This window comes from Tetrahymena thermophila (assembly GCF_000189635.1).
Source record: "Tetrahymena thermophila SB210 genomic scaffold scf_8254590, whole genome shotgun sequence".
NCBI classification, from domain to species: Eukaryota; Ciliophora; class Oligohymenophorea; order Hymenostomatida; family Tetrahymenidae; genus Tetrahymena; species Tetrahymena thermophila.
This window is the reverse complement of record NW_002476361.1, coordinates 142,055-169,690: the sequence shown is the minus strand read 5'-3', so window position 1 is coordinate 169,690 and position 27,636 is coordinate 142,055. Positions and strand designations below refer to the sequence as shown.

At 22.1% G+C, this 27,636-nt stretch overlaps 6 protein-coding genes across 6 annotated transcripts; all 6 read left to right on the top strand. All coding sequences in view use genetic code 6, as the record gives it.

Annotated features, from left to right (window-relative positions):
• Positions 1 to 1,445: 1,445 nt before the first annotated feature.
• Positions 1,446 to 3,845, top strand: TTHERM_00251000 (kinase domain protein; the record flags this gene model as incomplete). Its single annotated transcript, XM_001019050.2, has 16 exons — positions 1,446 to 1,472; positions 1,528 to 1,577; positions 1,627 to 1,716; positions 1,783 to 1,872; positions 1,918 to 2,007; positions 2,057 to 2,146; positions 2,236 to 2,325; positions 2,392 to 2,481; positions 2,546 to 2,635; positions 2,695 to 2,784; positions 3,012 to 3,101; positions 3,154 to 3,243; positions 3,292 to 3,381; positions 3,439 to 3,528; positions 3,618 to 3,707; positions 3,758 to 3,845. 16 exons carry the CDS (start codon positions 1,446 to 1,448, stop codon positions 3,843 to 3,845), a joined length of 1,335 nt encoding a protein of 444 aa, XP_001019050.2.
• Positions 3,846 to 4,327: 482 nt separating this feature from the next.
• On the top strand, positions 4,328 to 6,878 carry TTHERM_00250990 (glycerophosphodiester phosphodiesterase; the record flags this gene model as incomplete). Its single annotated transcript, XM_001019049.2, has 3 exons — positions 4,328 to 4,661; positions 4,747 to 5,041; positions 6,296 to 6,878. 3 exons carry the CDS (start codon positions 4,328 to 4,330, stop codon positions 6,876 to 6,878), a joined length of 1,212 nt encoding a protein of 403 aa, XP_001019049.2.
• Positions 6,879 to 9,774: 2,896 nt separating this feature from the next.
• Positions 9,775 to 12,934, top strand: TTHERM_00250970 (glutamate-cysteine ligase, catalytic subunit; the record flags this gene model as incomplete). Its single annotated transcript, XM_001019047.3, has 2 exons — positions 9,775 to 10,546; positions 11,826 to 12,934. 2 exons carry the CDS (start codon positions 9,775 to 9,777, stop codon positions 12,932 to 12,934), a joined length of 1,881 nt encoding a protein of 626 aa, XP_001019047.2.
• A 1,768-nt stretch (positions 12,935 to 14,702) lies between these two features.
• On the top strand, positions 14,703 to 15,645 carry TTHERM_00250960 (hypothetical protein; the record flags this gene model as incomplete). The annotated part of the gene is made up of 3 exons (XM_001019046.3): positions 14,703 to 14,873; positions 15,000 to 15,264; positions 15,350 to 15,645. The coding sequence occupies 3 exons, from the start codon at positions 14,703 to 14,705 to the stop codon at positions 15,643 to 15,645; spliced, it is 732 nt and encodes a 243-aa protein (XP_001019046.1).
• A 1,372-nt stretch (positions 15,646 to 17,017) lies between these two features.
• On the top strand, positions 17,018 to 20,283 carry TTHERM_00250950 (Vps54-like protein; the record flags this gene model as incomplete). Its single annotated transcript, XM_001019045.1, has 2 exons — positions 17,018 to 18,243; positions 18,393 to 20,283. The coding sequence occupies 2 exons, from the start codon at positions 17,018 to 17,020 to the stop codon at positions 20,281 to 20,283; spliced, it is 3,117 nt and encodes a 1,038-aa protein (XP_001019045.1).
• A 2,055-nt stretch (positions 20,284 to 22,338) lies between these two features.
• Positions 22,339 to 25,687, top strand: TTHERM_00250940 (Myb-like DNA-binding domain, shaqkyf class protein; the record flags this gene model as incomplete). Its single annotated transcript, XM_001019044.2, has 5 exons — positions 22,339 to 23,491; positions 24,400 to 24,492; positions 24,751 to 25,137; positions 25,229 to 25,310; positions 25,384 to 25,687. The coding sequence occupies exons 1-5, from the start codon at positions 22,684 to 22,686 to the stop codon at positions 25,685 to 25,687; spliced, it is 1,674 nt and encodes a 557-aa protein (XP_001019044.2). The 5' UTR covers positions 22,339 to 22,683.
• Positions 25,688 to 27,636: the final 1,949 nt, after the last annotated feature.

The following is a 27,636-nucleotide window of genomic DNA, read 5'->3' as shown; positions in this document are numbered from 1 at the left end:
ATTATAATTAATATATTAACTAATAATTAGAAATTAAAATAATTTATATATATGTTGAAAGAAAAACAAGTTTATATTGGCAACATGAAAATATAGATAGAAAGTTATAATTTTTTTCAAATTTTATCTCATAAAAAGCTATTAAGCAAATAATAAAATTAGCATTTATAATTAATATATTAACTAATAATTCGAAATTAAAATAATTTATATATAGGCAGAAAGAAAAACAAGTTTATATTGGCAACATGAAAATATAGATAGAAAGTTATAATTTTTTTCAAATTTTATCTCATAAAAAGCTATGAAGCAAATAATAAAATTAGTAATTATAATTAATATATTAACTATCAATTAGAAATTAAAATAATTTATATATACACTGAAAGAAAAACAAGTTTATATTGACAACATGTACAGGTAGATAGATAGTCATCAATTTTCTTTCAAATTTGAAATGAATAAAATCTATGTAGAAAATAATAAAAATAAATAACTAATTATAATTAATATACTAATTAATAATATTTAACATATAAAATAATAATATTTATATTAAGTTATTTAAAAATAAAAAATGCTTTAAGAAATTTAAATAATTTATATATATGTTGAAAGAAAAACAAATTTATTTTGGCAAAATATATATAGAGATATACATTAATTTTTCTTTTAAATTCTATTTCAATAAAAGCTATATATCAAATAATAAAATAATAAATAATTAGAATTAATATAGTAAATAAAAGTATTTTATCATACAGAATAATAGTTTTTATATTAAGTCTTAAAAAATAAAAAATGCGAATAGAAATAATAAATTATTAATATTATGACTGAAAGAAAAACTAATTTTAACGTTTTTTGACACTATAAATTAAATGCTATTTGCTACAATAAAATGTAATTAATAATTTATTCAAAGAAGTTTTTATTTGATAAAAGGAAACAAATGTTAATTAAATAAAGGGTAGTTAGAATCAATAAATAAAATTGAAATTTTGAAAGATATAATAGCTATTTATTTTGTATACGTTAAAACTTTATTTATTTTATGATTGATTAGTGAGTTTTTCGTGTATTTATTAAAGAAAACGTAATCTGTAAAAATATAAACAAATATAAATAAAAAGAAAATCAATCTTTATTTTTAGTTTAATGAGGGTTTGATATTTTAAAATGAAAATGTATTCCAAAATATCTTAATAGTAAATAACTTTAATCAATTAACTCTTCAAAAAATAGTTTTAAATATAACCCTACAATATTAAAATATTTATGATAATAGTAAATTCTTTAAGCTTTAAAAATTGCAATGACGCGCAAATATAATATTAAAAAACAGTTATTTGTTCTCTTTATATATATTTTAAATTAATTTTTCTAAAATTGCAGAGAAAAAGAAATAAGAAACAAAAGTTTTGAAAAAAAAATATTGGTTTAAAATGATAACTATTAGAAGCTTAAATGAAGTCAGATTATATACTTGTTTTATCTAATTTATAATTTATTTTTTTGTAAAAAAAGTTAACTTCGACTGACTTAGTTAACTCAAATAATTTATCTGTTAATCTAAAGTAAGTTAAGTTCAGATAAATAAAATTTAATATTATATAATTAATAAAGTAATATGAAAATTGGTAACTAGTAAATAACTGTTATTGCTGATTCCTTAAAATAATGCTAAAATCTTAACAGCCTAACAATAGATTTAAGGTAAATAAATAATTTTAAATTATTAAATCAAAAATATTTAAAATTTCGTATTTCAAAATTAAAAAGCCTTAATCAAATCAATGGATCAGCAGCGATTGATTTAGTTTCTGTATTGAAAGAAAACTCAAATTTGACAAATTTAAGACTATGTTTGGGGTAAAAATAGATATGATATGATGCATCAAACATTTAATTATTTAGCTAAAATTAGGTTTGTGATTAAGGAGCTTCTTTAATTGGGCAGCATATAAAAGAATATCCTAATCTTACTAATTTGATCTTAGGTTTGAAGTAATAAAAATATTTTTATTTATCTTTATTTTATTTAAATTATAAATAGCAACAATAAAATAGGAGACTAAGGAACTTATCATTTAATTTCTAATTTGAAATAATGCGAACGTCTTTCTGCCCTAGAGTTACACCTTTAGTAAAATCAAAAAAATTCTGAATGGATTTCTTTAGAATAATCTAAAACTTATTTATGATTATTAACAAACTTTTTATCAATCATTTTAGATATAACTAATTAGGAGACCAAGCAGTATCATCAATGATGCCTTAATTTAAACAGTGCTAAAATCTCGAAAAACTTAAATTGGTTTTAAAGTATTTTCAATTACATAATTTTTTTGTTTTTTTTTCTCATTTATGAAATATATTTTTTCTTAAAAGCAATAATCAAATAAAGGATTTCAGTGTCAATTATTTAGTTAATTAGTTGAGCCAATCTGATAAGCTCAAAGATTTACAAATATTTTTAGAGTAATTTAATTAATTCTTCATCATTTATTTTTTATAAAAACCATTTATTTGCACCTAAAATAAGTTCTAATTGGATTGGTGACTAATTAGCTTATAAATTTGTGGAGGGAATCAAAATGTGCTAAAATATAACTCACCTTATACTTACTTTAACGTAATTTAATTGAAATTCTTTGTAAGTTACTACCAAATTTTTCTTAATTTTAATGTTAGATACTGTAAGATTGGTAACGATGGAGCTAAATAGTTAGCTAGCTAGCTAAAATTATGTTAGAACCTATGTAATCTCATTCTAAATTTAGAGTAACACTTAATGCAAACTAACTTTAATTAATTTGATATACTTATTTTTATTGTATGTCAAAAACTTTAATTTAATTCATTTAAATTAAAATATTAAAAATTTATTTAAATAAATCGAGATCAAATTAATTATTAATATGCGATAATTTAATTAATTAAATTAATAGATCTTAATTATTTATTTTTAAATTATTTGAACTCAGTAATTGATAAAATAAAATCCTTAGGTACAATTATATTAAAAACGAAGGAGCTTAGTGTTTAGGAATGGAATTGAAATAGCTAAAAAGCTTAACCCATTTTAAGCTAGGAATAAGGTTTTATTTAAACTTATTTTAATATTATTAATAAATTTATCAATTTATAAAGCTCAAACGAAGTCGAATAAGAAGGTGCTATTTAATTGATCACAGAACTTAGGTAGTGCTAAAGCCTTTCCTCATTAGATCTTTACATTTCGTAATTATTTATTATAATTTAGTGGAAATCAATAATATTATTAAAAAGTCATGTAAAAATCAATGATAACTCAGCTGGTGCTATAGCTTAAATTTTAAGATAATACCCTTAACTGAATTCTCTAACTTTAGGATTAGCGTATTATTTATAAGATTATTTATTTTTATTAAATGCATTTAATATATCATTTTAAAGCTACTGTAGCATCAAGTAAGAAGGAGCTCTGGCATTCGCAGCTGAACTTGCTTAATTTTAGCAACTTACTGCTCTTAAATTAGGATTTCTGTAATTTTTTTTGAAGTCTAGAATTTTATAAATATTCAAAATACTTTAAATTTTTTGTATGTTATATTTATATTTAAAATGGGAAATAGTTGTAATCGTATAGGAGATTTAGGTGCAGCAGCAATTTCAAATTCAATAAGAAGTCTTGTCAGATTGAAAATTCTTGAAGTTAATTTTGGGTAAAAAGCAATTATTAAAACAAAAATTTATTTTTATAAAATTACTAAAGAAACAATTTGATGAGCTTAAGTGCCAACTTATCTTTTTACAGGAAGCTTTACAAATTGAAGAGATTGATCTTAGTTTAAGTGAATTGAAGTCAATAATCACAATAGAATATTTTAAGCAGATATTTAGATGTAAATGGAAGATAAAAATACCTATTAAATAATTTGTTTTGAAAGAATTACAAAAATTATTCAAAATAAATTTCATTTTAATCTAAAAAATAGCTAAATAAATTAAAATAATAAAATGATTATTTACTGGTTAACTTATTATATATATTCTAAATAAAAAGAATTATCAATGAAAAAGTTAAAAAATAACAGACAGTAAGCATATTATCACTAATTCATTATTAATATATTTTATATAAACATCAAAGTACTATTTATTTTTTTCATATATAAAAATGAAAATATGAATAATATCTATCTAAAAATAATTTGCTTCAATATTTTTTTATCAATTTTATAAATTAGGCTTCTAAATTTATATTAATTAAATAGAGAGGGGCTAAATATATTATTATTTATTATATTAGTTTATTTTATTGACTTTTTTACATAAAAAATAAATGTTAAATTACTACTGTTTATTTTGTAATATAATTGAAACTAGTTAGAAAATTATAAGATTTTCATTCGAGTTTAACTAAATATCAGATATTTATTTAGCTTTATTAATTTGTTAGTGCTTAAATTTCACTCTTTATAAAAATAAATTTTTTTGCACTCTTAGATTTTATGAATAAATTAATATAGTTAATAAATTGATTCAAGTTTTACTAATCAGATAATTATTAATTAAATCTTTATTGTCTTTTTAATAACATATAGATAGCATCAAGAAGTATAATATAGGAGATAACAGAATGGAAATTTCTTAATAAAGCATAGCCAAATTAATAAGTAAAAATAAAATTATATCAATTAAAATTAAACAATTTGGCTCATTTATTCATATGATAACTATGTTGCAATTAAATAATATTAGAGAATATCTAGAAAGACAAGAATAAATTAGTTTTTAGATAGAAATATCACCCTAAATATATCAATCATTTGAGAAAAACAAATTTACAAAACTCACCTAAAAAAATAAAAAGTAAAAGAAGAGTAAAGAGGCTTATCATAGAAGGCCACAGAGGTGTTGGGATGTTTGAGGCTCATAATAGCATAAGTTCTTTCAATAAATCAATAAGTCTTCATTAAGATTATGTTGAGTTAGATACTTGGTTAACAACAGATGGAATAGTTGTAGTTGTTCATGGTGTAGATGGCAAAATTAAGTAAAATTCAAGCAGATTATTCTAAATATTTTATTTTTTAAAAATAGATTAATTTTTTTAGAATAAATTTAGTTTAAAAATCCAGATTTTATAATAAAAATGATTGAGTTGCATATAATTTATTAAAGATTATTAATTAGTAGAAATAAATAATACTTGCCTCAGTAGTTTGATAAATTAGTTAATAAAGATGATTTTTTTTAGCTTAAAGTATATTAAAATAAATTAGAATTAAATAAATAAAAAATATCTTCTAAAGTAATTAAGTAATTATTTTTGGTATTTAAGTAGAATCAAAATAAATAAATTTGAAATTTCCTAGTTTTATTTTAATTTTCAAATATTTTATAAGTTTAAATAAAAATAGGCCAATTCTAAATTAAATTTATCAAATTAATTAGCAAGTAAAATAAAATAAAATCAATTAATCATGAATATATAATAATTTAATTTTTAAAAATACTTTCTTAACTTTAAAAAATTAAGATATTTTTTAGATATTTTTAAATTAAAAAATTAGCAAATAAGTTAAATTGACAAATAGAAAATAAGTCTTAAAAATTATATTTTGTTTTAACAAAATTTTATTAATATTTCAAAAATATTTTCTTTAGTGGAAAAATTAAATAGAAAAGAATTAACAAAATTTTATGAATTTTCATAATAAATAACTTAAATTGCATTTTTAAAGTAAATAATGAATGATTTATTTATTAACTTGCTATTAAGTTTTAATTTTAAATAATATTTTAATCTTCTAAAACTCCAAAAAAGCAGACAAAAAAATTTAATTAGAAAAATTAAATTCTAAAAGAATGAATAGATAGATATATTTTGATTATTTCATTTTTGTTTTTATAAAACAATAATGTATTAAATTCAAACTGAAATAAAAGCTTAAACAATTTTAAATAATAAATTTTTAATTTAGCAAATTCATATTATTGCTTGTCTGCTTACCTGTTAGAGTGGTTTTTTGTAATTTTTTTTGAAAAAAATATTCCCCATAAAGAATAAATAAAAATTTTTCTCAAGAAATAATTCTGATAAAATATGCAAAATTTCAAAAAACAAGGCAATACAGGAAATTTTATAATAAAATTAACTTCTAAAAATTTGAAAGTTACTCAATAACATTTTTCTAAAATTGTTCTATTTTTTATTCTTGCTTTTAGGATTTTGTTTTTGAATACTAAATTCAAATAATAGAGAAAATCATTGTATATTCATTCATATATTTTAAATATGATAAAGAGATAGAGATGGAAACCTCAAATTGATTGAATCATTTTCAAGCGAAGAAATTACTAACATAGTAATCAATGAGAAGAACGATAAGATTCCTACTTTAGAAGATATATTTTAATTATGCAAAGATAAGATTAAAATCAATATAGAGCTAAAAGGTACTAATTTAAATTTACCAGAAGCCGTAGTAGCTCTTATAAAAAAGCACAGTATGGAAGATTAAGTTTATTTATCAGCTTTTTACCATCCCTTTTACCAGCTATCTTTGGATGCTTAGAAAAAACATGGGATAAATACCTTTATAAAATTTGGTTTCTTGTTTTGCAAAGAGGATTAATTTCCTGATCTTTCAAAAATTCCAGAAGGAAATTAGTTAAATTTTTCATCAGTATTAGCATACAACGAAGAAGCTGTAAAATTTTTGGTATAAGGAAGAGACAAAGGTTTGACTCTTTGTGCATATTTTGGTTTTGATATCTTAGAAACTCACTAACTATATAAAAGACTCATTTAGATAGGTTGCACTTCTCTTATTACTAACCAACCACATACACTCAAAAATTTTAGATTAAAATACTTAAAATATTGATCAAATTAAAGGAAAATATAAACTCATTCAATTAAATATGTCTAAATGTTTTTTTGATATTTTTTTCTGTTTAAGTTAAAGTAAAATTTTAGTAAAATATTTTTAAGGTACACTCCACTCCATTCATTAATTGAAAATTAATATGTTATTTGCATGCTAATTTTTAGAATAAAATACCTCAAAATACTTTTTCATTAGAAAAGTCTTTCTTTATTATAATTTTGATTATATATTATACTTGCATTTTTTAAATAATTGCTAATTGTCATATTTTTGCCTTTATTATAATTTGAACGAATTCAAGAAATTCTATTTTATCTAAGGGAAATTATTTACAATATTTTATAATTTAAATTATTTTATTACACAAATAATATTTTGATAAACTTATTGTATAAAAATATGCTTTAGAAATAAATTTTTCTTAGTTTATTTGTAGTGTTCATCTTTAAGCAGAATAAAAAAACAGAAAAAATTAATGTCTGACAGATTTTTTTCTTGTAGATTATTGCATAAAACAAATACCATATTTTCATCAGATCAAAATACTCTATCTACTATGTGAGAAATTACCAGAAATTAAATTACTTTTTTAATACAAAAATTTGTAAACTTAGAAAACCTTTTGGAGTTGCTATCGATTGGTTCAAAATATAAAAAAATGATTAAGTGGTTAAATTATAGAATTATCAGAAATAATATGATATTGTAGAATAAATTTGTTAATATTGTTATAACATAGAATAAAATTTTGGTCAGGTATTCATTAGCAGGGTTGATTGAGTTTTAAGGCAATTAAAAGAATAGACTACTTCAAGCATAAAATGTTCTAAAGGAAAAAGGAAAATTTAGTTATAAAGTAAAGGCAGTAATTTAATTTTTGGAAGAATTTTTCTAGAATAAATTGAATGTAATTAGATTCAAAAAAGTAATAAACGGAACAAAGTTCTTTTAATAAATTTATAAGTCACAATTTTATAATTATCATTATAAAGTGTGTATTAAATTTGACAACAGAAAGTATTATCTTTACTGCAATTATTTGCTCACTTACAAGTATAAGAAATTATAATTTTTATTAAATGAATTTATGATTTAAAATTTTAAAATAATAAAAAATTTCTAATAAAAACATTTACCAAAATATTTACTAAATTGCTTGATAAAATAATTTATTTTTCTTACATTATTCAATATTTTTCATATTTATTTTTAATGTTTGCAATTTATTTGAATTTAGTATTATTTCTTATTATTTGAGTTGTTAATAGATTTATAAAAAAATTATTTGATATTTTATTTCTACATCACTTTAAGTATTTCAAATTATTTACCGTTTTATAATTCGTCATTATTCGCTTTTGTCAGGTTTTAAATATAATTATAATATAGTTATTTATTTTATAGAAATTTAAAATTTTAAAGAAGTGACTAAATAAAAAAAACAATTATAAATAAATATCTACGTAAATTCTCTATAATTTAGAAAAAAACAAGTATATATCATCATTTACAATTATTTAAAATTTTTTACTTTATTTATACAGCAGTTTATTATTAAAAACCTATTTTTATCAATGCTACTCTCATCAAAAAATAGCTATTTTTAAAAATTTTGTTATATTATTAATTATGGTTGTGATTCAATGAATAAATTATATTTTTTTGAAAATGATTCACTCTAGTACTTTATTATATACCAAATTAATAAATTATGGTAAATCGAAACCATAAAAATGCTAAAAAAACATATTTAGGTATCATAGAAATTATTAGATTTGTTTAGCATGAAAAAAAAGGAATAGATGGATTAAAGCAGTATATTTATTTAATTACATTGATATGTTCAAATTTTTCAGTAATCGAAAGTAAATTAAGACATATGTTTTGTTAGCTGGCAATTTTTTTAAATTAATTCCCTATTTATTATAAATTTTCTACACAGTATTTTTATAAATAAAAAAATATAATGGCTGCGAAAAAAATTATTTATAAAAAATTTATGTGTAAAAGGCATGAATTTTCTCAATTGTTTAGCTAATTTAATTTCATCCCAATTACTAAAAATATAATTTTTTGTTTCACAATTGTTAAGCTGGCAAAATTTTAATTAGTATCATTCCAAAAACCATATGTTTGACTAATAAAATTAAACTATTTGCTTCATTTACTCCAGATTATGAACGAAATTCTGTAAAGCTTAATCAAAAAGAAAAAAATAAATAGTTATAATAAGAATGATGTTTTACTTAAATTTTATAATCAGGTAAAATCTTTTTTAGAATGCGTTTATCCATAAAACTTAATTAAACTAAATAATGGTTTTTATAAAAATTGTAATCCTGATCATAGTTTTTTAAGTAATTAAGAATGAGTAAAGAACTTTGATAACATCAAATATTTGTTGTAGATAGATAGAATAGATCATTTATTAGTTAGTTAATTTGAATTAATCAAAGAGACTGCCGGATAACTACTTGAAAACTTATAGATATAGATACATTAATTGAAAAAGAAAGTGATAGGATCTAATTATTCTTAGAAGAACTTTAGAAATTTAAAAGAAAAATTAAAGAGTGAAAATATAAAAATGTATGTATATATATTCGTCACTAACATTTATTTATTAATTTGATAATTAAAAAAATACAAAAATAAACTAAAAATTAAAAAAGAAAGGTTTAATAATAACTATTACTTAAAATAGTATAAATCAAATCAAACCAAATCACCAAAACAAAAAAGCAGATAAACAAGCAAACAAGCGACTAGTTTGTTTCAAAAGAAAACAAAACAAATAATAAAATCCTCAGCTTTCGCAAACAGCAAATTTAAATTTTAAATATTCAATATAGTTTTAAAAAATAAATAAAGACTAAGACTAAGTTTAATACAAATGGGTTATTTAGGTAATGATGGTAATACACTCACTTTTGAGGAATCTTTGAAATACAAAGATTAAATTAAAAAAGATGGCATAATTTAATTCCTTAATCTATACAAGAAATTCAGAAATATTACTTATAAGGAAACTATAAAAAGTATTGTTAATGAAAAATATTTACCTATACACTGGGGCGATGAAGTAGAAGCTCATATTGTTTTACTAGATAAAGAATCTAAGATTCCTAAAATAGTTCCTGATACACATTATTTATTTTAAAGAGTTTAACAAGACTAGTAAGAAGACTCTGAAGAGGTTGCCTTCAAGCTAGTCCCTGAATACGGCGGTTGGATGATCGAAACTACTCCTTCTAATCCTTACTACTCAATAAATAACCTTTGTGCAGTTCCATCTAGTTTGAGGGAGCGCTCTCTCAAAATCAATAGCTATTTAAATCCTGGGTAGAAAGTTCTCTATACATCAACTTTCCCTATTTTAGGATAAATTGATTAGAAATATTATTATATGCCTTAAGCTTAAACTAACGAACATGTTAATGAAGTAACTTAATCATTATTCATCGATGATAGAATCATTAGTGATCATCCTCGTTTCCCAACTCTCTCTCGCAACATTCGTACAAGAAGACAAGAAAAAGTTAATATTAGAGTTCCTATTTTCAAAGATAAAAGAACAAATGTTCAAGTTTCTCAATACAATCCTGATCCAAATTTTATTTATATGGACGCCATGGCTTTTGGTATGGGTTCAACCTGCATTCAAAGTAAGTTAGTTTTACATTCACACAATTTTTCTTCAAATTGTTGATATTTTCAGATATTTTTTAGTTAAATCCTCTTTAATTTGTTTATTTGTTTGTTAATACGCGCCTTCATTATATTTAAATTACGCTGCTGGATTTTATGATATGAACGATAAATTAAAAAATAAGTAAAAGTGATGATCTACTCATTCATACATAATATTTACTTAAATTGATTGAATTGCCAACAAATATTTTGACTACAAATTTCTTTCTTTTACCAAATTGTAGTAATAAAGTTAAGTGTTTCATAAATGGCTTAACTAATTATTGAATAAATAAATATAATACTCTATCAGAAGAAAAACTAAAATTTGAAAATAAATAGTAAGAACTGTTGTTGTAAAATTTCAAAGTGGTTATGTAGAAAGTTCCTTTAAATAGAAGCAATTAATTGATATTTTTAGAAATAGAAGAAAAATAAGTTATTGATTATTTATACAAGAAAATCATAAGTAAAAAAAGGTCAATTGACTGATTTTCTTCTTTAATTTATTTATTCATTGTGGCAATTCAGGTCTTCAAAAATAAATTAATTATTTCAATTTAGAAAAATTCTTCTGAATACTTCAAGCGTTTTGATTAAATTCAATTCAAGTAGATGAAAGACAAAATTAGCAAAAGTTATACTTACAAATACCTTTCAAATATATTAAGATGATAAGGAAAAGGAAAAAAAAAAGAAAGAAAAGCAAAAATTATTATTAAACAAAATACGCTATATAAATTTGAAAATTAATTACTAAAAATCCTAAAATAGTACGCACAATTATAATAAATAGTTTGGTGCGCTAACTGATTAAAAAAAAAATATAATAAGTGTGATTTATTAATTGATTTATTTTTAAAAAGCAATATTTAAAAATCCAAAACATCAATTAAATTATAGAACATTTCTGGAAAAAACGAAGAAGAAAAACAAATTTCTTTGGAAACCAATAGAAATAGATTTACAGTTAAATAAGCTCTATAAAAAAACTCACAAAATTTAAATAAATAAATTCAATAACTCCTCAATTAAAAAATTTTGCCATTAATAAATAAATTAAAAAATGGATTATATCAAAGCTTAGATTTATGCTATTTTAATAAAATTCACAGTAAAATGAAAAGATTATTTAGGCGCTTTAACAAATAAAACAACTAAAAAATATCGCGAAATTATAAACATAATTTTAGCTTTACTTTTATTTAAATATCTTCGTGATTTAAATATTTACCATTATTTTATTTAAATTAGCTACTTTTAGTGCCAAGAATTTCTCACATGCCCGTAGATTATACGATTAGTTGGCTATTGTTTCACCTTTGTTTTTAGCTATGACTGCCTCATCTCCTATATTCAGAGGTAAACTAGCTGCTGTCGATACAAGATGGGATATTATCGCTGCTTCTGTTGATTGTAGAAGTCGTGAAGAAAGAGATCCTTAGTCATCAAAATACATTCCTAAAAGCAGATATGATTCTATCTCATATTTTATTAGTGATGAGAAAAGAAATCTTCCTCAATACAATGATTTAAAATTCCCTCTCAACGAAGAAATAATGAACTTCGCTCGTTAAAAATCAAAAGAAATGGGATTAGGATTAGAAAATGATGAAAATTACATCAGACACCTTGGTTTCTTATATATCAGAGATCCTCTCGTTCTTTTTGAAAAGAAAATAAATGTTGATAATGAAAAAGAAACTCTCCATTTTGAAAATATTTAATCCACCAACTGGAATTCTGTTCGTCTTAAACCACCACCATCTATGGACTCAAACATTGGCTGGAGAACAGAATTCAGAACTATGGAATGCTAGATTACTAACGATGAGAACGCTGCTTTCATGCTTTTATCTCACATCTTTGTCAGACTCTTCTACCAATCTGATAGTTTAAATTTCTACATCCCCATTACTAAGGTAGACATTAATTTCTAGCGTGCTAAATAAATGGATGCAATCACTACTTAAAAATTCTTCTTCCGTACTAACATTCATGACGATGGCGAGCCCATCATTGAAGAGCTCACTTTACATGAAATATTCTTTGGAAAATCTAATGTTTTCGATGGTCTTTATAAATATGCCAGCTAGATCTGGGAAAGTATGTTGAAAGAAGTTTTTGGATAAAATTATAGCATTAAAGACACAGAATTTGAAAAAGTTTGGAACTTCATTCGTGAACGTACTTCAGGTGAAAAAGTCACTGTTGCTAGATGGATTCGTAACTTCGTTAACAACCATCCTGAATATTAATAAGATAGTGAAATCACAAATTCAATTGCTTTTGATTTAATAGAAGCTATTACTTCCATCTCTGATGGCACACTTTAAGATGCAAACTTTACAACCATCTTTTGAATTTCTTGATTCTCTAAAAAAACAAACTGATTCCATAGTTTATTATAATTAAACAGTATAAAAATTAAGCTATAAAACCACTTTTAATTAATATATAAAGCTCATCCAAAATTCTTACTTTTGGGCTCACTCACTCACTCACTAACTCATCCACTAACTAACTAATAATAAATAGATAAATATTCAAATTAAAAAGATTGAACTTCATTGATTACCTAATTTAAAAGGTGGTCAAATTTTATTTAGTCATTGCTTCTTTAAAGAAAAGCTAAAATTTAAATAAAAATACAAACAACAATTATAATTTATTTATATAGAAAAATATACATTAACGTATTTTATATTAGATTATTTTAATAACTTACTTCAAATTAATAACAAAAAATTGGTTGTTGCATAAAATTAATTAAATAGTGAGCTAGATAAACAAAAGAAAAGAAAGATCAAGTTTTTATAAAAGTCAGCAATTGTATTTTAAATCACCTTTATATATTCGTATTTTATAATTTTATCTTATTTTCCTAATATTTGCTTTATTAAAATAATTAAAATTCCTAATTGCTTTTATAATATTCATTCATTTATTTAAGTTATTTAAACTAAAACAAACAAGTCTTTTTATCATTCAAATTCAAATTTATGCATTTTCTATTTAGTTTTTGAATAACGAAAAAATAATGTAAAAAATAAATAAAATAATTTATCATTTATAAAAAAGAAAGTTTTAAGATAGATAAAATGGATTGTAAAAACCTTTATAAGCTCAAAATAAGTTAATTAGTTTTCAATTTTTATATCATATTTCTAAATTAAAAAAACACTAATTCAATAATAATAAATTTTTATCTACAATCAAGATTAACATTTTTATTGATTTTTAAATAATTGAAAAATTTTTTTGATTAAATTATGAAACATTTTAACTTTATTTTATTTTTCAAAGTTTACAAATAAATAATATCAAAATTACTATAAATGATTTAATTAAAATATAAATAAAGACTAAAAATTATATTTAAAAAAATAGTTGCTTTAGAATTAATTTAAATTTAAATAATTATTTTTAATAAAAAATATTTAAATTTTTAATTATTTTTGAAATTCATTTTAAAACTTATTTGTAAGAATTATTATTTTTGTTAAAATAAACATTAAAAAATTGTCGAGAATATGATTTAAGTTTTAAATTGCAATATATTTTAATATATACCGTGCATTCTCATTAATTAAGGCCAACTTATATTAAGGCCATTTTAAGAGAATTTTTAAATAAGGCCAATTTTTGAGAAAAAACATTTTTTGTCAACTGGCCTTAATTAATGAGAATGCACGGTATAATCAAATAAACTGATTAAAAATTTCTAATTTTAATAAAAGATAATTTTTTAAAATATAATTTATATAATTTAACAAATTAAATTATAAAAATAAAATGAGTTTTTAATTAATTTTGAATATTTATTCAATTCAAGCCTAAATAAATCTAAATAAAATTTATTTATTGGAAAAGCTTGATGATTATTAAATATATTAAGATTCTATTGCTTATTTATATACTAAATAACTTTTATTAACATGAATAAAGATCGTTCAAAATATAACAGAACAAACTTTCAATTCATATCATAATTGAAAATAAATATTATATAAAGTAGTTGCTATTTTATTTTTTGATTCTCACAATCAATAATTTTTAAAAAGGTTTATTTCGTTTTACAAAAAGAAAGAAAGAAACACAAGTAATAAATAGCACTCAAATTTTAATAAAATGATTAATAACAGTGTAGTTAATTCCCAAGTTTACGTACCTTTGCAATATAGCTAAACTATTCCTTAAAAGGTCATCTTTCAATAGCCTCCTCCACCTCCACCTCGTTAATTAATTTCCTCCACCGCTATTCTTTAACAACCCGCAAAGCAAATTGTATAAACTCAAGTGGTAATATATCATTTTTAATTTGCTGCAATAAAATCATCCAAAATATGTTTTATATTGATTCCATATTTCGAAATACATTTTTAAATAATTTTAAATATGATTTTTGATGTTTTATTTATAAATTAGTTCCCTCAACCTATTGAAAAACCTATTGTCATTTTAAATAGTGATGTAGCTGGAAAATTCAACTACAAGGTAAATGAATTACCTCCAATCCAAGATAATACAGATTAGTATTTACTGGAAAGCTTAAATTTAAAGATTGATAGATTAATAAGAATGGAAAATGTGTTAAATGGCTCTATTAGTTAACTTAGTAGCACTGCTAATGCTAAAGAAGTCCTTATTAGCTAAATTAGAGAATAAAGATAAAAATTAGAAGAAATAGTCAGTAAATATTTTTGTGCTTTTTCACATAAAATCTTACAATTACCAAATATTAGTTTATGATATATGTTGTATTATAAAAATAATAGGATTATAAACTATTAGAGTTGATGAACTTAAAGCTTAGCTTCAACGTGCAAGAAGTGATTTAGACCAAACTGCTCAAATTGCTACTGAAACTGAAAAGGAAGTGCATAATTTAAAGTATGTATTAAATGAAAAATAAAATGTAGTAAACTAATGGAAAGCTAGAGGTTCAGAAGTAGAGAGATTAAATAGCGATGTTAATCTTTTGCAATCTCAATTAAATTAACTCTAAGCATAGAATTAGGTTCTCCGTAATAACATCAAGTTAGATCCTTCATATAATTACTTAATTATCTGATTAGAAATTAATAACTATTAGCTATTTCATGTATATAAAGTTATAATATTCAAAACATTTTGGATTAAATTATATGCGAATTAATTAATTATTAACAAAAATAATTATTTTTTTAAAGTGATAATTTACTCAAATTGTGTTTTTAACCATTTAAATAAAAGAAGAAATAATTATTTTAATTTGAAAGGATTTTGAATTAAAAAAATAATTGAAGAAAAATTTAGATAAACTAATATCAAATTTATAAATTTACATAAAATTTCTTTCTTTTTTTTTTAGATTTTAATGGTAAATTAGTTTAAAAATGATTTTTATAAAAAATAAATATATAAAAATATATTGATAAGATATAAATATTTAAGTATTTAATTTAAAATATTTATTTAAATAAGTAAGTCTTCATTAAAAATACTTTAATAAAATAATATCATCGAACTATTTAGATAAATCTATTAGATTTATTTAGTATTAAGGATAATTTTCAAACTTTTTTAAATAATATATTTGATTTTATTAATAATATATTCAAATTGTTTTGAATGCAAAAGATTTTGGCAGTGAAATCACTTAAATGATATAAAAATACAAGAAAAATCAATTAATTATCTTAAAATATAAAATCAATCAATTTTATTGTAGATAATAATTAAGTTTTATTTGAAATTAACCTAATTATTTTTAAAATAAAATGCAAAGTAAAAAAAAAATTCTTTCTACTCATAAACTAAATGGTGAAGCAAAGAAGTATTTTTTTTTATAACAAAGTAAAATATTAAATTAGTTTTCAGATTTTTTGAAAGGAAAATCAATGAATCACTTAATTTGAATAACCAAAGAAGTTATTACTTACTTGTTGTATATAATTAATTTACTTAAATAATAAATATAATTTTAAATTCTAATTTTATTATTTACTTACTATGCTTTGAGCTAGAAACATAAAAGAGATTGATAATATTGCAACGTGAAGAGAAAAATAAAAAGAAATTAATCAATAAACTATAATTTTATGAATAATAAAAAATTATTTATTTATATTAGTTGATTCATCAGTCTGTTTAAATACAAAATTTTCAATTCTTATATTTCTCATAAATAAAGAGATAGATTGATATATAGATAGATAGATACATAGAAAAGAGTGTATATTTTGGTTTAATCAGTTTAAAAATAGATTAAATAGTAGCCAATTAGGAAATAACTTATAGCCTTAGCACATTTGATTAGAAGATAGTTTTCAATAATATAAAATTAAACGCAAAAGACATATTATATCATTTAATTAATTGTTATTTACTAGAAATTAAATCTTGATAGCAAAAGCTGATTGTTGTAACACAAATAAATTTTAATAAGAAGAATAAAACTAAAAATGTCGGAGAGGTTATCTAATAGTATGAATAATGACTTAGGTTAGGGTTATTTAAATGAAAGCTTTGCAAGTATGTAAAGTGTTTATACTTACAGCAATTAAAATTTATCATCATTAGTTAATATGCCTTAAACCAAAACATCTTAAATGTTGGAAGGCTTTCGCAGTATGATAACAAGCACTAAAATATACAAGCAAATAGAGGATAAAGGTAGCAAAATATTTACTGGAAGAGGTAGTATATCATCTGGTAGTACACCAGTAAGTGAAGAAACATTAAACAAAATAAATATTGACATATCGGAGTTCAACGATTATAAAGAAAGAATTTAAAATGAACTCTTTAGATATATGAACCAAAAAAGATAAGACCAAGAAAGTATGGATATATTGCAAACTATTAATCTCAATGAAGTTCTTTTGAGGTGCTATAAAAATGTACCTTCAATTTACTTCTATAGTGATTTTCACTTTGATTTCAAAGCACATCTTTCTAGAGATGTTAATTAAATGAATGAAACATAAGATTCAATTTCGGAATATCTCGAAGAAGTTGATATCAATTTATTTTACTAGATTCAAACAAGATTCAATCAGTTTTTATCAATTATTCTTGACTTAAATGAAATGTAATCCCTCATAGATGATAGTTTAAAAAAGATTTACTATGTTCGTTAATGCAATCTTGTTCTTAAGCAAAAGCTTGTTCAGAAAGGTAGTTAAATTGTTACGATGAAAAAAAGAATTGATAGATGTCAGTCTGTTCTAGCTTATTTATAACTAGTTTAAACTCTACATAAATCCCTCCCTTCAATTACTACTCTGATAAATGCTGGAAAATTTGATTTTGCAGTCACACTTTTACACTAGAGCGAAGCAGAGTACAACAAGAAATTTTAGAAAATGATCGCTTTAAACCAATTCAGAGATTAAATATTTCTTAATAGGCAAAAACTTGAAAAGAATATTTCAATGTCCTTTTAAGACAAATCGTTAGACTATGTAATATCTGAACTAAACTTTACCAAAGAACCTACCCTATCAGTCTAACATCAAAAAAGTGATATATCTTCTGCAGATAACTCCTTTGATGATAGCTATTATATGAACTCAACATTAATGAATGAAACATTTGAAAATAATTAATTAAATTTAAATCTTACATAAATGATGAACGAAGCTTCCAAAAATCCATAACTGAAATGGCAACACACTACATACAGAAGGTATTTAATCCAATTTATTTTTTTAAATATGCTTTAAAAATTGATTGAGTTTATTTTAAATAAAATCAAAACTTTTACAAAAAATACAATTTAAAAATTTATTAAAAAAATATATTTAAGATTGATTAATAAAAAATATAAATATGTAGGGATATAGATTTAGAAGAATAAATTTCAAAAATAGTTAATTAGAGCTATGATTTAGATAAATTCAATAACTAGGCATATAGGAGAAAGTTGATAGAAATGCTTAAAGGGTTTAAGGATGGATTTATTAGTGATATGCAAGATTTTTAGAATGAGATAAGTAATACACCAGGCAGTAATAAATAAATATTAGGGGACATGAATGGAGATATGAATAAGAATGAAAATTAGAAAATGATGTTTGAAAATATGAGCTTAGATTTATTTGTTAAATTTGTTTTGTTTTACTTTGAAATTTTAAAGAGAGTCGCTCTAAAGCAAATTGGCCTAAATCACACTATTTTGAATTCTTTAGTGACTCATGTAATAACAAATTTGCTAAAAACGGGTAAAGACCTTGACGATAACATAAATGCTTTTTCTAAATTAACTAGCTGCGTGGACGACATTTATTAGAATGTGATTTAAGTTTTTAACTATATTAATGGGTGGATTGACGATTTAATCAAATAGAAAAAATTAGACAATGAAGTTAATTTTTTAAGTTTTAGGAAGGTGAGCAAAATATTTACATTTTGGGATGATTTCTTAGCAAATGATGTGCCTAAATACTTTTAGATTTCTTAAACTCCTTTTGAAAATAATTAAAATTGTAAAGATTCTAAGGAATTTCGTAAATTTTTTAGAAAGTTTAATGAATATCATACAAAAGTACAACTAAAATCTCTTGAAAATGCACGTGGAGAGCTCGAAAAGAAATTCTTAGATTAATTCCATAAGAAATAGTTGAAAGATTTAAAAGAAATTTTAAATAATGAAAAATGGAATCCTGTTGATATTAATTTTGAATTCTACGATATCATTTCATACATAGTCTAGAATCCAAAACAAGAGTCCGAATAAGTTAGAACTGCAAAGAGTAGCTTTGAAGAAGACGAAGAGGAAAGTAAGCATTTGCATGATGAAGTAGTAGAGAATAATTAAGACGACAGTAATATAAATGATTTAACTTCTGCACGTATCACTAAAGAATAATTTAAGCGAACACTCATTCAAATAAAAATTATAAAAAACTAAATAACTTATAAGAATTAAACATATAAACTTACTTCTGCATTCTTGCAAATTTTAAAGATGATTTATGAATATTTGCATTTAATAGATTACTTTAAATCGATGAGAGAGACCTCATCAAAGAAGCTAATTGAGTTATTAAAATTCTATAATTCCTATGCTAATGAATTGCTTATAGGAGGAGGAGCATTTTAACTTGGTGTTCAAGTATCAGCAGTTAACTTAGCTTTAAGTTCTGTGTGTTTGCAATTTGCTTTGAAAATATTTCCATAAATGACTGAGAGAATAATAGGACTTTACAAAGAAGATAGAGATTTAGCAGAGAATATTGAAGATCAATTTTCTAGACTGAGTGATGAATACAACAACCATAATATTAACATATAAAAAACAATATCTGATATTCTTATTAAATTAGTTACTTCTGTAAAGGAATAAATAGTAAAATTGTAATGGAATTAAGTGAATGATCTCAAGATTCCTACAGATCCAACAAATAACATTCTCAAATCCTATAGACAAATGTATTCCGTGCTATCTAATTTTTATGACAAAGATTAGATTATAAAAATATATGCAGCTCCCTTTAATCAACTAATTAATACTTACCTCCCTATATTTAATTCAATCTAAATTACCAACAGACTGGGCGCTTAAAGAGTCAAAGAAGAGCTGGACTACGCTGTAGAAAACATCAAAAGTCAAGATTATATGAAACTAAACAGTAATATTTATAGTAAATTTGAAGAAATGGCAGAGGATATTATACATGAGAGATGTATTCCATTTTTGCAAGGTAATTAAGGAGAAAATGAGTGAGTGAGCGATGTATTAAATAAATTTAAAAAAAAAGAATAATAAAAATAAAAAGATATTTTAATATTTATAGCGCATTTTTAATTTATTGAGTATCTATAATAAAATTATTCAATTCATTTAAAATTATTTATAGCAGTTAAAGTTTAATTAGTTACTGTCATAAAATAAATAAATAAGTAAGTAATTTATTTTTAATGCTTTGATGTAGATTAAAGCATTTATATATATATATATTTCAAAGCTATTTATAGACAAAGAGATTGTATAAAAGAATATATTTACACGTATATTTATTTATTTATTCACATTTTTTGTAAAAGTGAGGAAGTAAAGATAATACATATTTTAGCTTAACTTTCTTTCACTAGTGTGCTAAGATAAAATCAAATTTGTTCTGATATCAATCAGCATTTTTTAAATTTTTTGGTGTTTTTAAATTTCTTAAGCAAATATTTTTTTAAAAGAAAATAATTTGAATTGTAATAGGCGCTTATTTTGTCTGATAATTTCAATTAATTGCTATGATTAATACTTATTTATTTTTTTATTTAAAAAATCTATCAGTATTTTTAAGCTTTAATTCAAAAGTAAATTTATTCAAATTCAATATAATTAAAAAGGAGAAAATTATCACTAAATATTATGAAGCAAAATACTTTTGCAATAGAATCACCCAACCAATTAGTTATAAGTTCAAAAAAATCAATTCAGAAATTTCTAAAAACTATTGTGAATTGCATATTTTTCACTTGAACATAGATAAATATTTCTTAAAAAATTCAATTAATTTTTGAAAGTGTGAGAAGAAAAAAAATTGATAAGAGAAAACTTATAAATAAATTTATATATTTTGAATTAGTCAAAGGAGTATTTTCGTTAATACTTATTAATAACATAGATAATTTTATTTGCTTAAATAAAAGCAAGCGAATTAAATTTAAACTATGAAAAAACAATTTGTTAGGTTAGATTTAAAATTTTTAAATTGCTGCGGAAAAATTAAAAATTAAGATAAAAATTATTATGCAATTAGAAACTTTATCTTTTGAGAAATGACGGAATGTACTTTTTTTAATAGGAAGAAGGAAGCAAAAAGATATATTGCTAATTAAAAAAAACGATAAATAAAAAAATAAATTAGATTTGTTTAAATGAATTTTTTGTTTATTAAAGAAAGATTGATTATAATTTAATGAATTAATTAATAAATTAATTAATTAGCTTTTTTTTTTGTTTGCCTATATTTTACTTGATAATTAGGCAAAGAAAAGTAGTAAATAAATAAATAACTAACTAAATAGAGGCAGGTATTTTTCAACCAAAACAAATTTAGCACGGAAAATGAATAAAAATAAGAAATATGAATTTATTTGTTCCCAGAAAATTATGCGATCGATTTTTTTGAATAATTCTATGGAAAATAAAAATTTTGTCTAGAATACTATAAGAAAATAACAAAAGCGAAGCAAAAACATTCTCAAAGAAAAAGAACATTACCTTAAAAATCTCATAAACTAGAATTTTTGATTTTAATTTTTATCATATTTATAAAAAAGAGCAAAAAAGCACAATGTTTTTTAATAGAATCAAAAATATTTATCATTTAATTAAAGCTAAGATAAATTATTGCTTTTTTATTTGCAGTAATTATAAATTTCAATAAATAACTCTCTTTGAATACAATATTTTTATTGTTTAATTGCGCTGTCAATAATATTATATGGACAATATATTAAACTGATTTAAATATTTAACACTGAATTTCGGCAATTCTAAAGTCAAGCAAGCCATTCTAAAAAAATTTTTGCCTGAATATCAATAACTATAATAATTTAATCATTTTGTTTTTACCTCCATTCAAAAATAAATATGTATTTATGTGTGTGTGTGTGAGTCAAGTTTTTCTTCCGCGTATTTCAATTAATTTCTTTTGACGGTTTGCATCCTGTAATACTTTGTATATGGAATAATAATATTGATCGACAATGAAAAATAATTAATGAAAGAAGGTAACCTACATATGAATATTTAGTTTATCAAAAACTATAATAATCATAATAAGCGGCTTCATTACAGAAAGGATCGATCAAGAAAATTTCTTTGTAAAATCTGCAAAAACAAAAAAAGAAAAAAATTAATAAGAAAAAAATTGAAATAAATATCAAAGTATAAGGCCACAAAAAAAAGGAATATACATACATACAAACAAACAAAACTTAAAAAAAAAGAATATCTAAAAGACTATTCATTCAGAATTTAAAGATAGTGAGAACAGTCAAACAGGAAAATAACTCTCATACTGATAAAGTAGAGAAAGACGAAGAAAATATTTAGAACAACCAGCAGCAAAAAGTGAATAGAAAGGCAGTCGAAAAAAAGAAAGGAAGGAAGGAAAAACAAATGGCTTCTTCTTCTTCTAAAAACGAAAACAATGCAAGCGCTAATGCTGCAAAGTTAAGCTTGTTCCATCCAAAGAGTACTGATTAACAAACTAATTCACAAAGTGTGATTCCGCCTTCTCCTGGCAAGCCGAACAAGCAAACTTCCTCAGCTGAAGATGAAGGAAACAATGACAACAGCAATAGTCAAAGCAACAATGAAAAAGTTAGCAATAAAACATCCGGTAGATGGACAAAAGACGAACATAAAAAATTCATTGAAGGAATCTAGAAATATGGTAGGAATTGGAAGAAAGTTGAAGAACATATCGGTACAAGAACAGGAGCATAAATAAGGTCTCATGCACAGAAATTTTTCAATCGTTTGGAAAAAGAGGCTCAAAATAGCGCCAAAGTTTCCGATTAATCCCGTTAATTATTAGAAATTATGAATAACTCCTCTCACCATCACAACTCTTCTTCTAATTAAAATACTTCATCTGCATCTTCTTCTGCAAAATAAGCAGCAAATTAAACTGCCTCAACTTCAAATAGCAGTAATGAAAAAGCACCTTAATAGGAAAAGGAAAAGAAACCTAATTAAAATTCTATTAACAGTAGCAGCAGCAACAACAACAACAGTAGTATTATCAATAATAACAATACAAATAATATAAGCGCATCTCATATCCATAACAATATCACTGACAGTCCTAATTCAATTCATGCTGCATCTTCAGCTTAACAAAATCTATTGAATTAATCTTCTATTTCTTTGGGAAATAATGATAACTTCACCACAAGCTCCAATAATTACAAAAAAATTCCAGGTACATCATTACAACTCATCTTAAACAATATTTTCAACGCTTCTAGCAAACTCTTCCATAAAATTTATCATAAATCTTCTTTAAAAAACTTGCTTTTTTTCATTCTTCAGCTTATCATAAAAACTCAAGTATATTTTGATAATAGGTTTTTTATAAAAGATATTACTTTTTATTTATCAGCATCAAAGCCATTCAATTCATCTATTAAAGATATTTTTCTTTCCTCACATATATAAAAATAAATTTTCTACCATTTTTAGAATTTTTCTATATTTTTCTTCTAATTATTGCTATTTTCCTAAATATATTATGAATCAGCTCACACAAAAATAGCTTATTTTATTTTCCTTTTCTAATTTCTTTCGATTTGTTTTTTTTTCAGAGCCATTAACCCCTTGCAAATGGCATGAGAATATAAAATTTTATATTTAGTTAGGTTTTAAATGCACAAACAAACATTTAGCATTTAGTTAGCAAAAAATTAGCATTCAAACAAACTAGTTCTCTTTGAACAACATTTGATTTTTCTTAGGCTAAAGAATATTTTAGACACTATTGAATTAGGATTAGCGGACCATTTATTAAAAATATAAATAAAATGCAAATATATCATGAAAAAGAAGTATATTGTATTAGGTAAATTAGTGTATTGCTTATCCTAAAGCTGAAAGAGCTATAAAATTACTTTCATTAAAGTAGAATTATATATTTGAGCGTTTATTACTAAAAATATCACCATTATTTTATGAATTTGATTAATATTATAATAGCGCAATAAAAGTAAATTAATGGCAAAATATTTGGCATAAAACCAACATTTTTAGATTATTAACATGGAAGATTTTGATAAAATTAAGAATGATATCATATTAATAAACATATTAATGCCCTTTTATATAAAATTACAGACAGCCAAGACATAATGAAGTAATTGATGACAAGTAATAATAGTAATAAATACTAATCATTAGATGATTATACAATTCATGACTATTTAAAAGGTAATAAAAACTAATTCTTTTATTAAAATCATAAATTTCTAATTTTCTTAATTTTTTAACTCAAAACGAACGCAAATAAATAATAATTTATCTATATCAACCTGAATAAAAGCTAGCAATTTACTAGATGCCAACTCTAACTAAATAATAGTTATAATTATTATAATCAGTATAATATCCCCATAATAATTTACTTTTGAATTTTAACAACAATTTAATATATTTAATTATTAAACATTTAAATTAAAATAATTTTAGATGATAGCAATGAAACATTAGACTATAATGGAAACGCTTCTTTAAGCAACAACTAACTAAAAATACTTTATGAGTAAGCTATTAAAATCCCTTCATATAATCAAAGCTCATCATACTAATCATATTTCCCCTCTAAATTCAGCAATAATAATTCCCATGTTAACTTATCTTCAAGTTATAACAATAACAGCAATCACAGCAGTCACAATAATAGTCATAATAGCCATAACAGCCACGGAAGCCCAATCCCATATAGCAATTACAATAATCACTATAACAACTACAACTCTAACTATGGATACAATTAAAGTAACAATATGAATGGATATGGATCTAATAATCACTACTCATACTAACAAATGAAGAGCATCTATGATGAAAGAGACAGTAATTTAATCAAAAACCTCATTATTATTCAAGCTATAATTATTTTCAATCAATAAAATTGAAATGTCTCATTTTAACTTTCTTACAAAAGGTGAAGAAATAATGGAAAAGTACACAAGACAAATTCAAGAGAATAGTGCTCAAGAAAACTCCTTTTTCATTGAGCATCATTTGTAATTGTTTGAGATTTTTTATTTTGATTTTGCATCATTTATTCATTTTTTTTTAATTAATTAATACCAATAGAGCTGACATTGAAAAGCCAAGATTATATGATTTGTGTGCATTAGGATAACAAGACCTTTGCTCAAGCTAATAGAATTATTAAAGTGAAATTTATGTTCCTAATTTTAAGAAGGGAAGATCTAGATTTGGTAGTTTCAAGCTCCACGATGAAGATAATGAATCGTCCAACTAGAAATATCAAAATTTTAGAAAAGCATCAATTGATGATTAAGAATTAAAAAAGAAATTAAAATTAAATGACGGTACATCTGGGTTTGTTACTAATAGTAACAAATTATCTCCTGATAGCCAAGTCTTGAACTGAATTTGAAAAGATCTGTCTTTAAAAAAAAATTAATAAACATTAATCATATCAAAAACATCATCAATAAGTTATGAAAAACTTGATTGGATAACAAACGAATTAAAAAAATGCTTTATTTATTCACTGAAAATAAATACAAACAACATCATATCAGCTCATTAATTCAATACAAACATTAATTATTAACGAATATAAAATAAAACAATCTTAATATTTAATAACTAATTTAATTAATTTAGGTTTTTATTGATATTACATTATTATTATTATACCTTCTTACCAACCTACCAATCAATCAATCTATCAATCTACTGCACAATAAATCCATCCATCATTTATTAAAAAATCCACTTACCTAAAAAATAAAATTATATATTTCATTATCATCAAAATATAAATCTATTTATCTATCTATCTATAAATCAATAAATAAATGGATTGTGTAATTAGTCACTCAAAACAAGCAAACAAGTAATTAAGTGCTTTCATTCTTAGAGAATAAATGCAAAAAACAAACTTCTATCAAACATAAAAATTATTTAACTAGAACAAATAATGAATTTGAAAAATTTTTTTTGAGTGAGTAGTACAAATAATTACATAAATGTTTATGAGTTAAATAATTTAGTTTTTCTCAGAATATTCTTATGTATTGTTTGTTGTCGATCGATTCATGCACTATAATTAATTAGTTCAAGAGCCTCTAAAAATTAAAAACTTAAAAGATAATTGTATTATATACTGAGATAGTGAAGTAATTATTACTAAAATATAAAAATCTGATAGATATTAAAGTGTATCTTCCACAAATAATCTTTTCATTCTTCCATCAGTCATAGTTTTATAACAACAGTTACTACTATTACTTCATGCATATTAGTAATATAATGTTGAAATTAGTTTAATATTACTTTATTCTTTTTAGTTCAATTCAATTTTAATTAATTAATCATTTTCCTATTATTTTTATTTGTTTTATTTTGAAAAAAATTATTTATTTCAATAAAAGCATACATTTTTGTTTATTATAAATTAAAAAGTAAAATTTCATTTTTAACATGAAAGTTGTATGAAGAAATAACTTAAATTTTTATTTATAATAAATAAATTATTAAAAATCTCATTAAATAAAAAATTCTAATTTTTTTTACTTAATTAACGACTAAATAAGATATTAATTTTGGTTTTCATAACAAATAATTGTTTTTATATGATGATGATTATATATATAATTAATGTGTGAATGAATCTTTTAAAGGTTTTAATATACTTAATGATACTAATCTCTCTTATATAGATTTTGAAATAATTATTAAATATTTTTATATGTTCTTGCCTGCTGTTACTTATGAGATTATAATTATTATGTAATTTTTGATCTGTTTTAGTTTTATTTATACTAACAAAAAATTTGATATCATCATCAATCGAATCTGTTAATAATTAAGTGTAGATTCAGAAAAATTTAGTAGATTATTGAGATTTGTCCTATTTTTACTATAATTTATTTGTTTAGTGAGAGAAGTTTCAACAAAAATAATAAAATCTATATTAAATATAAAAAATTAATTTTTTAACTTAAACAAATATAAAATTGTGACATTTTGGTATATCCTTCATAGACATATAATAGTTTTAAGGGGGGTCTACTGTCAAGAAATATAAATAAATCTATTATACTTTTATTTACTTGAAAATCTTTTAAAAAATAAGAAGTGCGAATCTGAAACAAATAAATAAAAACAGATGCTCACAATTTATATTTTGGAAGTAAAATATAAATAACTCACCTTCAGTATTTCTTATAAATTTTGATACAAAATTAATTATATACTCCTTTCCCTTTTTTGAGAATAGCAAAAATTCAATTAGCAGAAGTGCTTTTTTTGAACCCTGCACTTCCTTAGTAAGTCTAGCATTAAAATATTAAATATTATAAAAATGAAGTT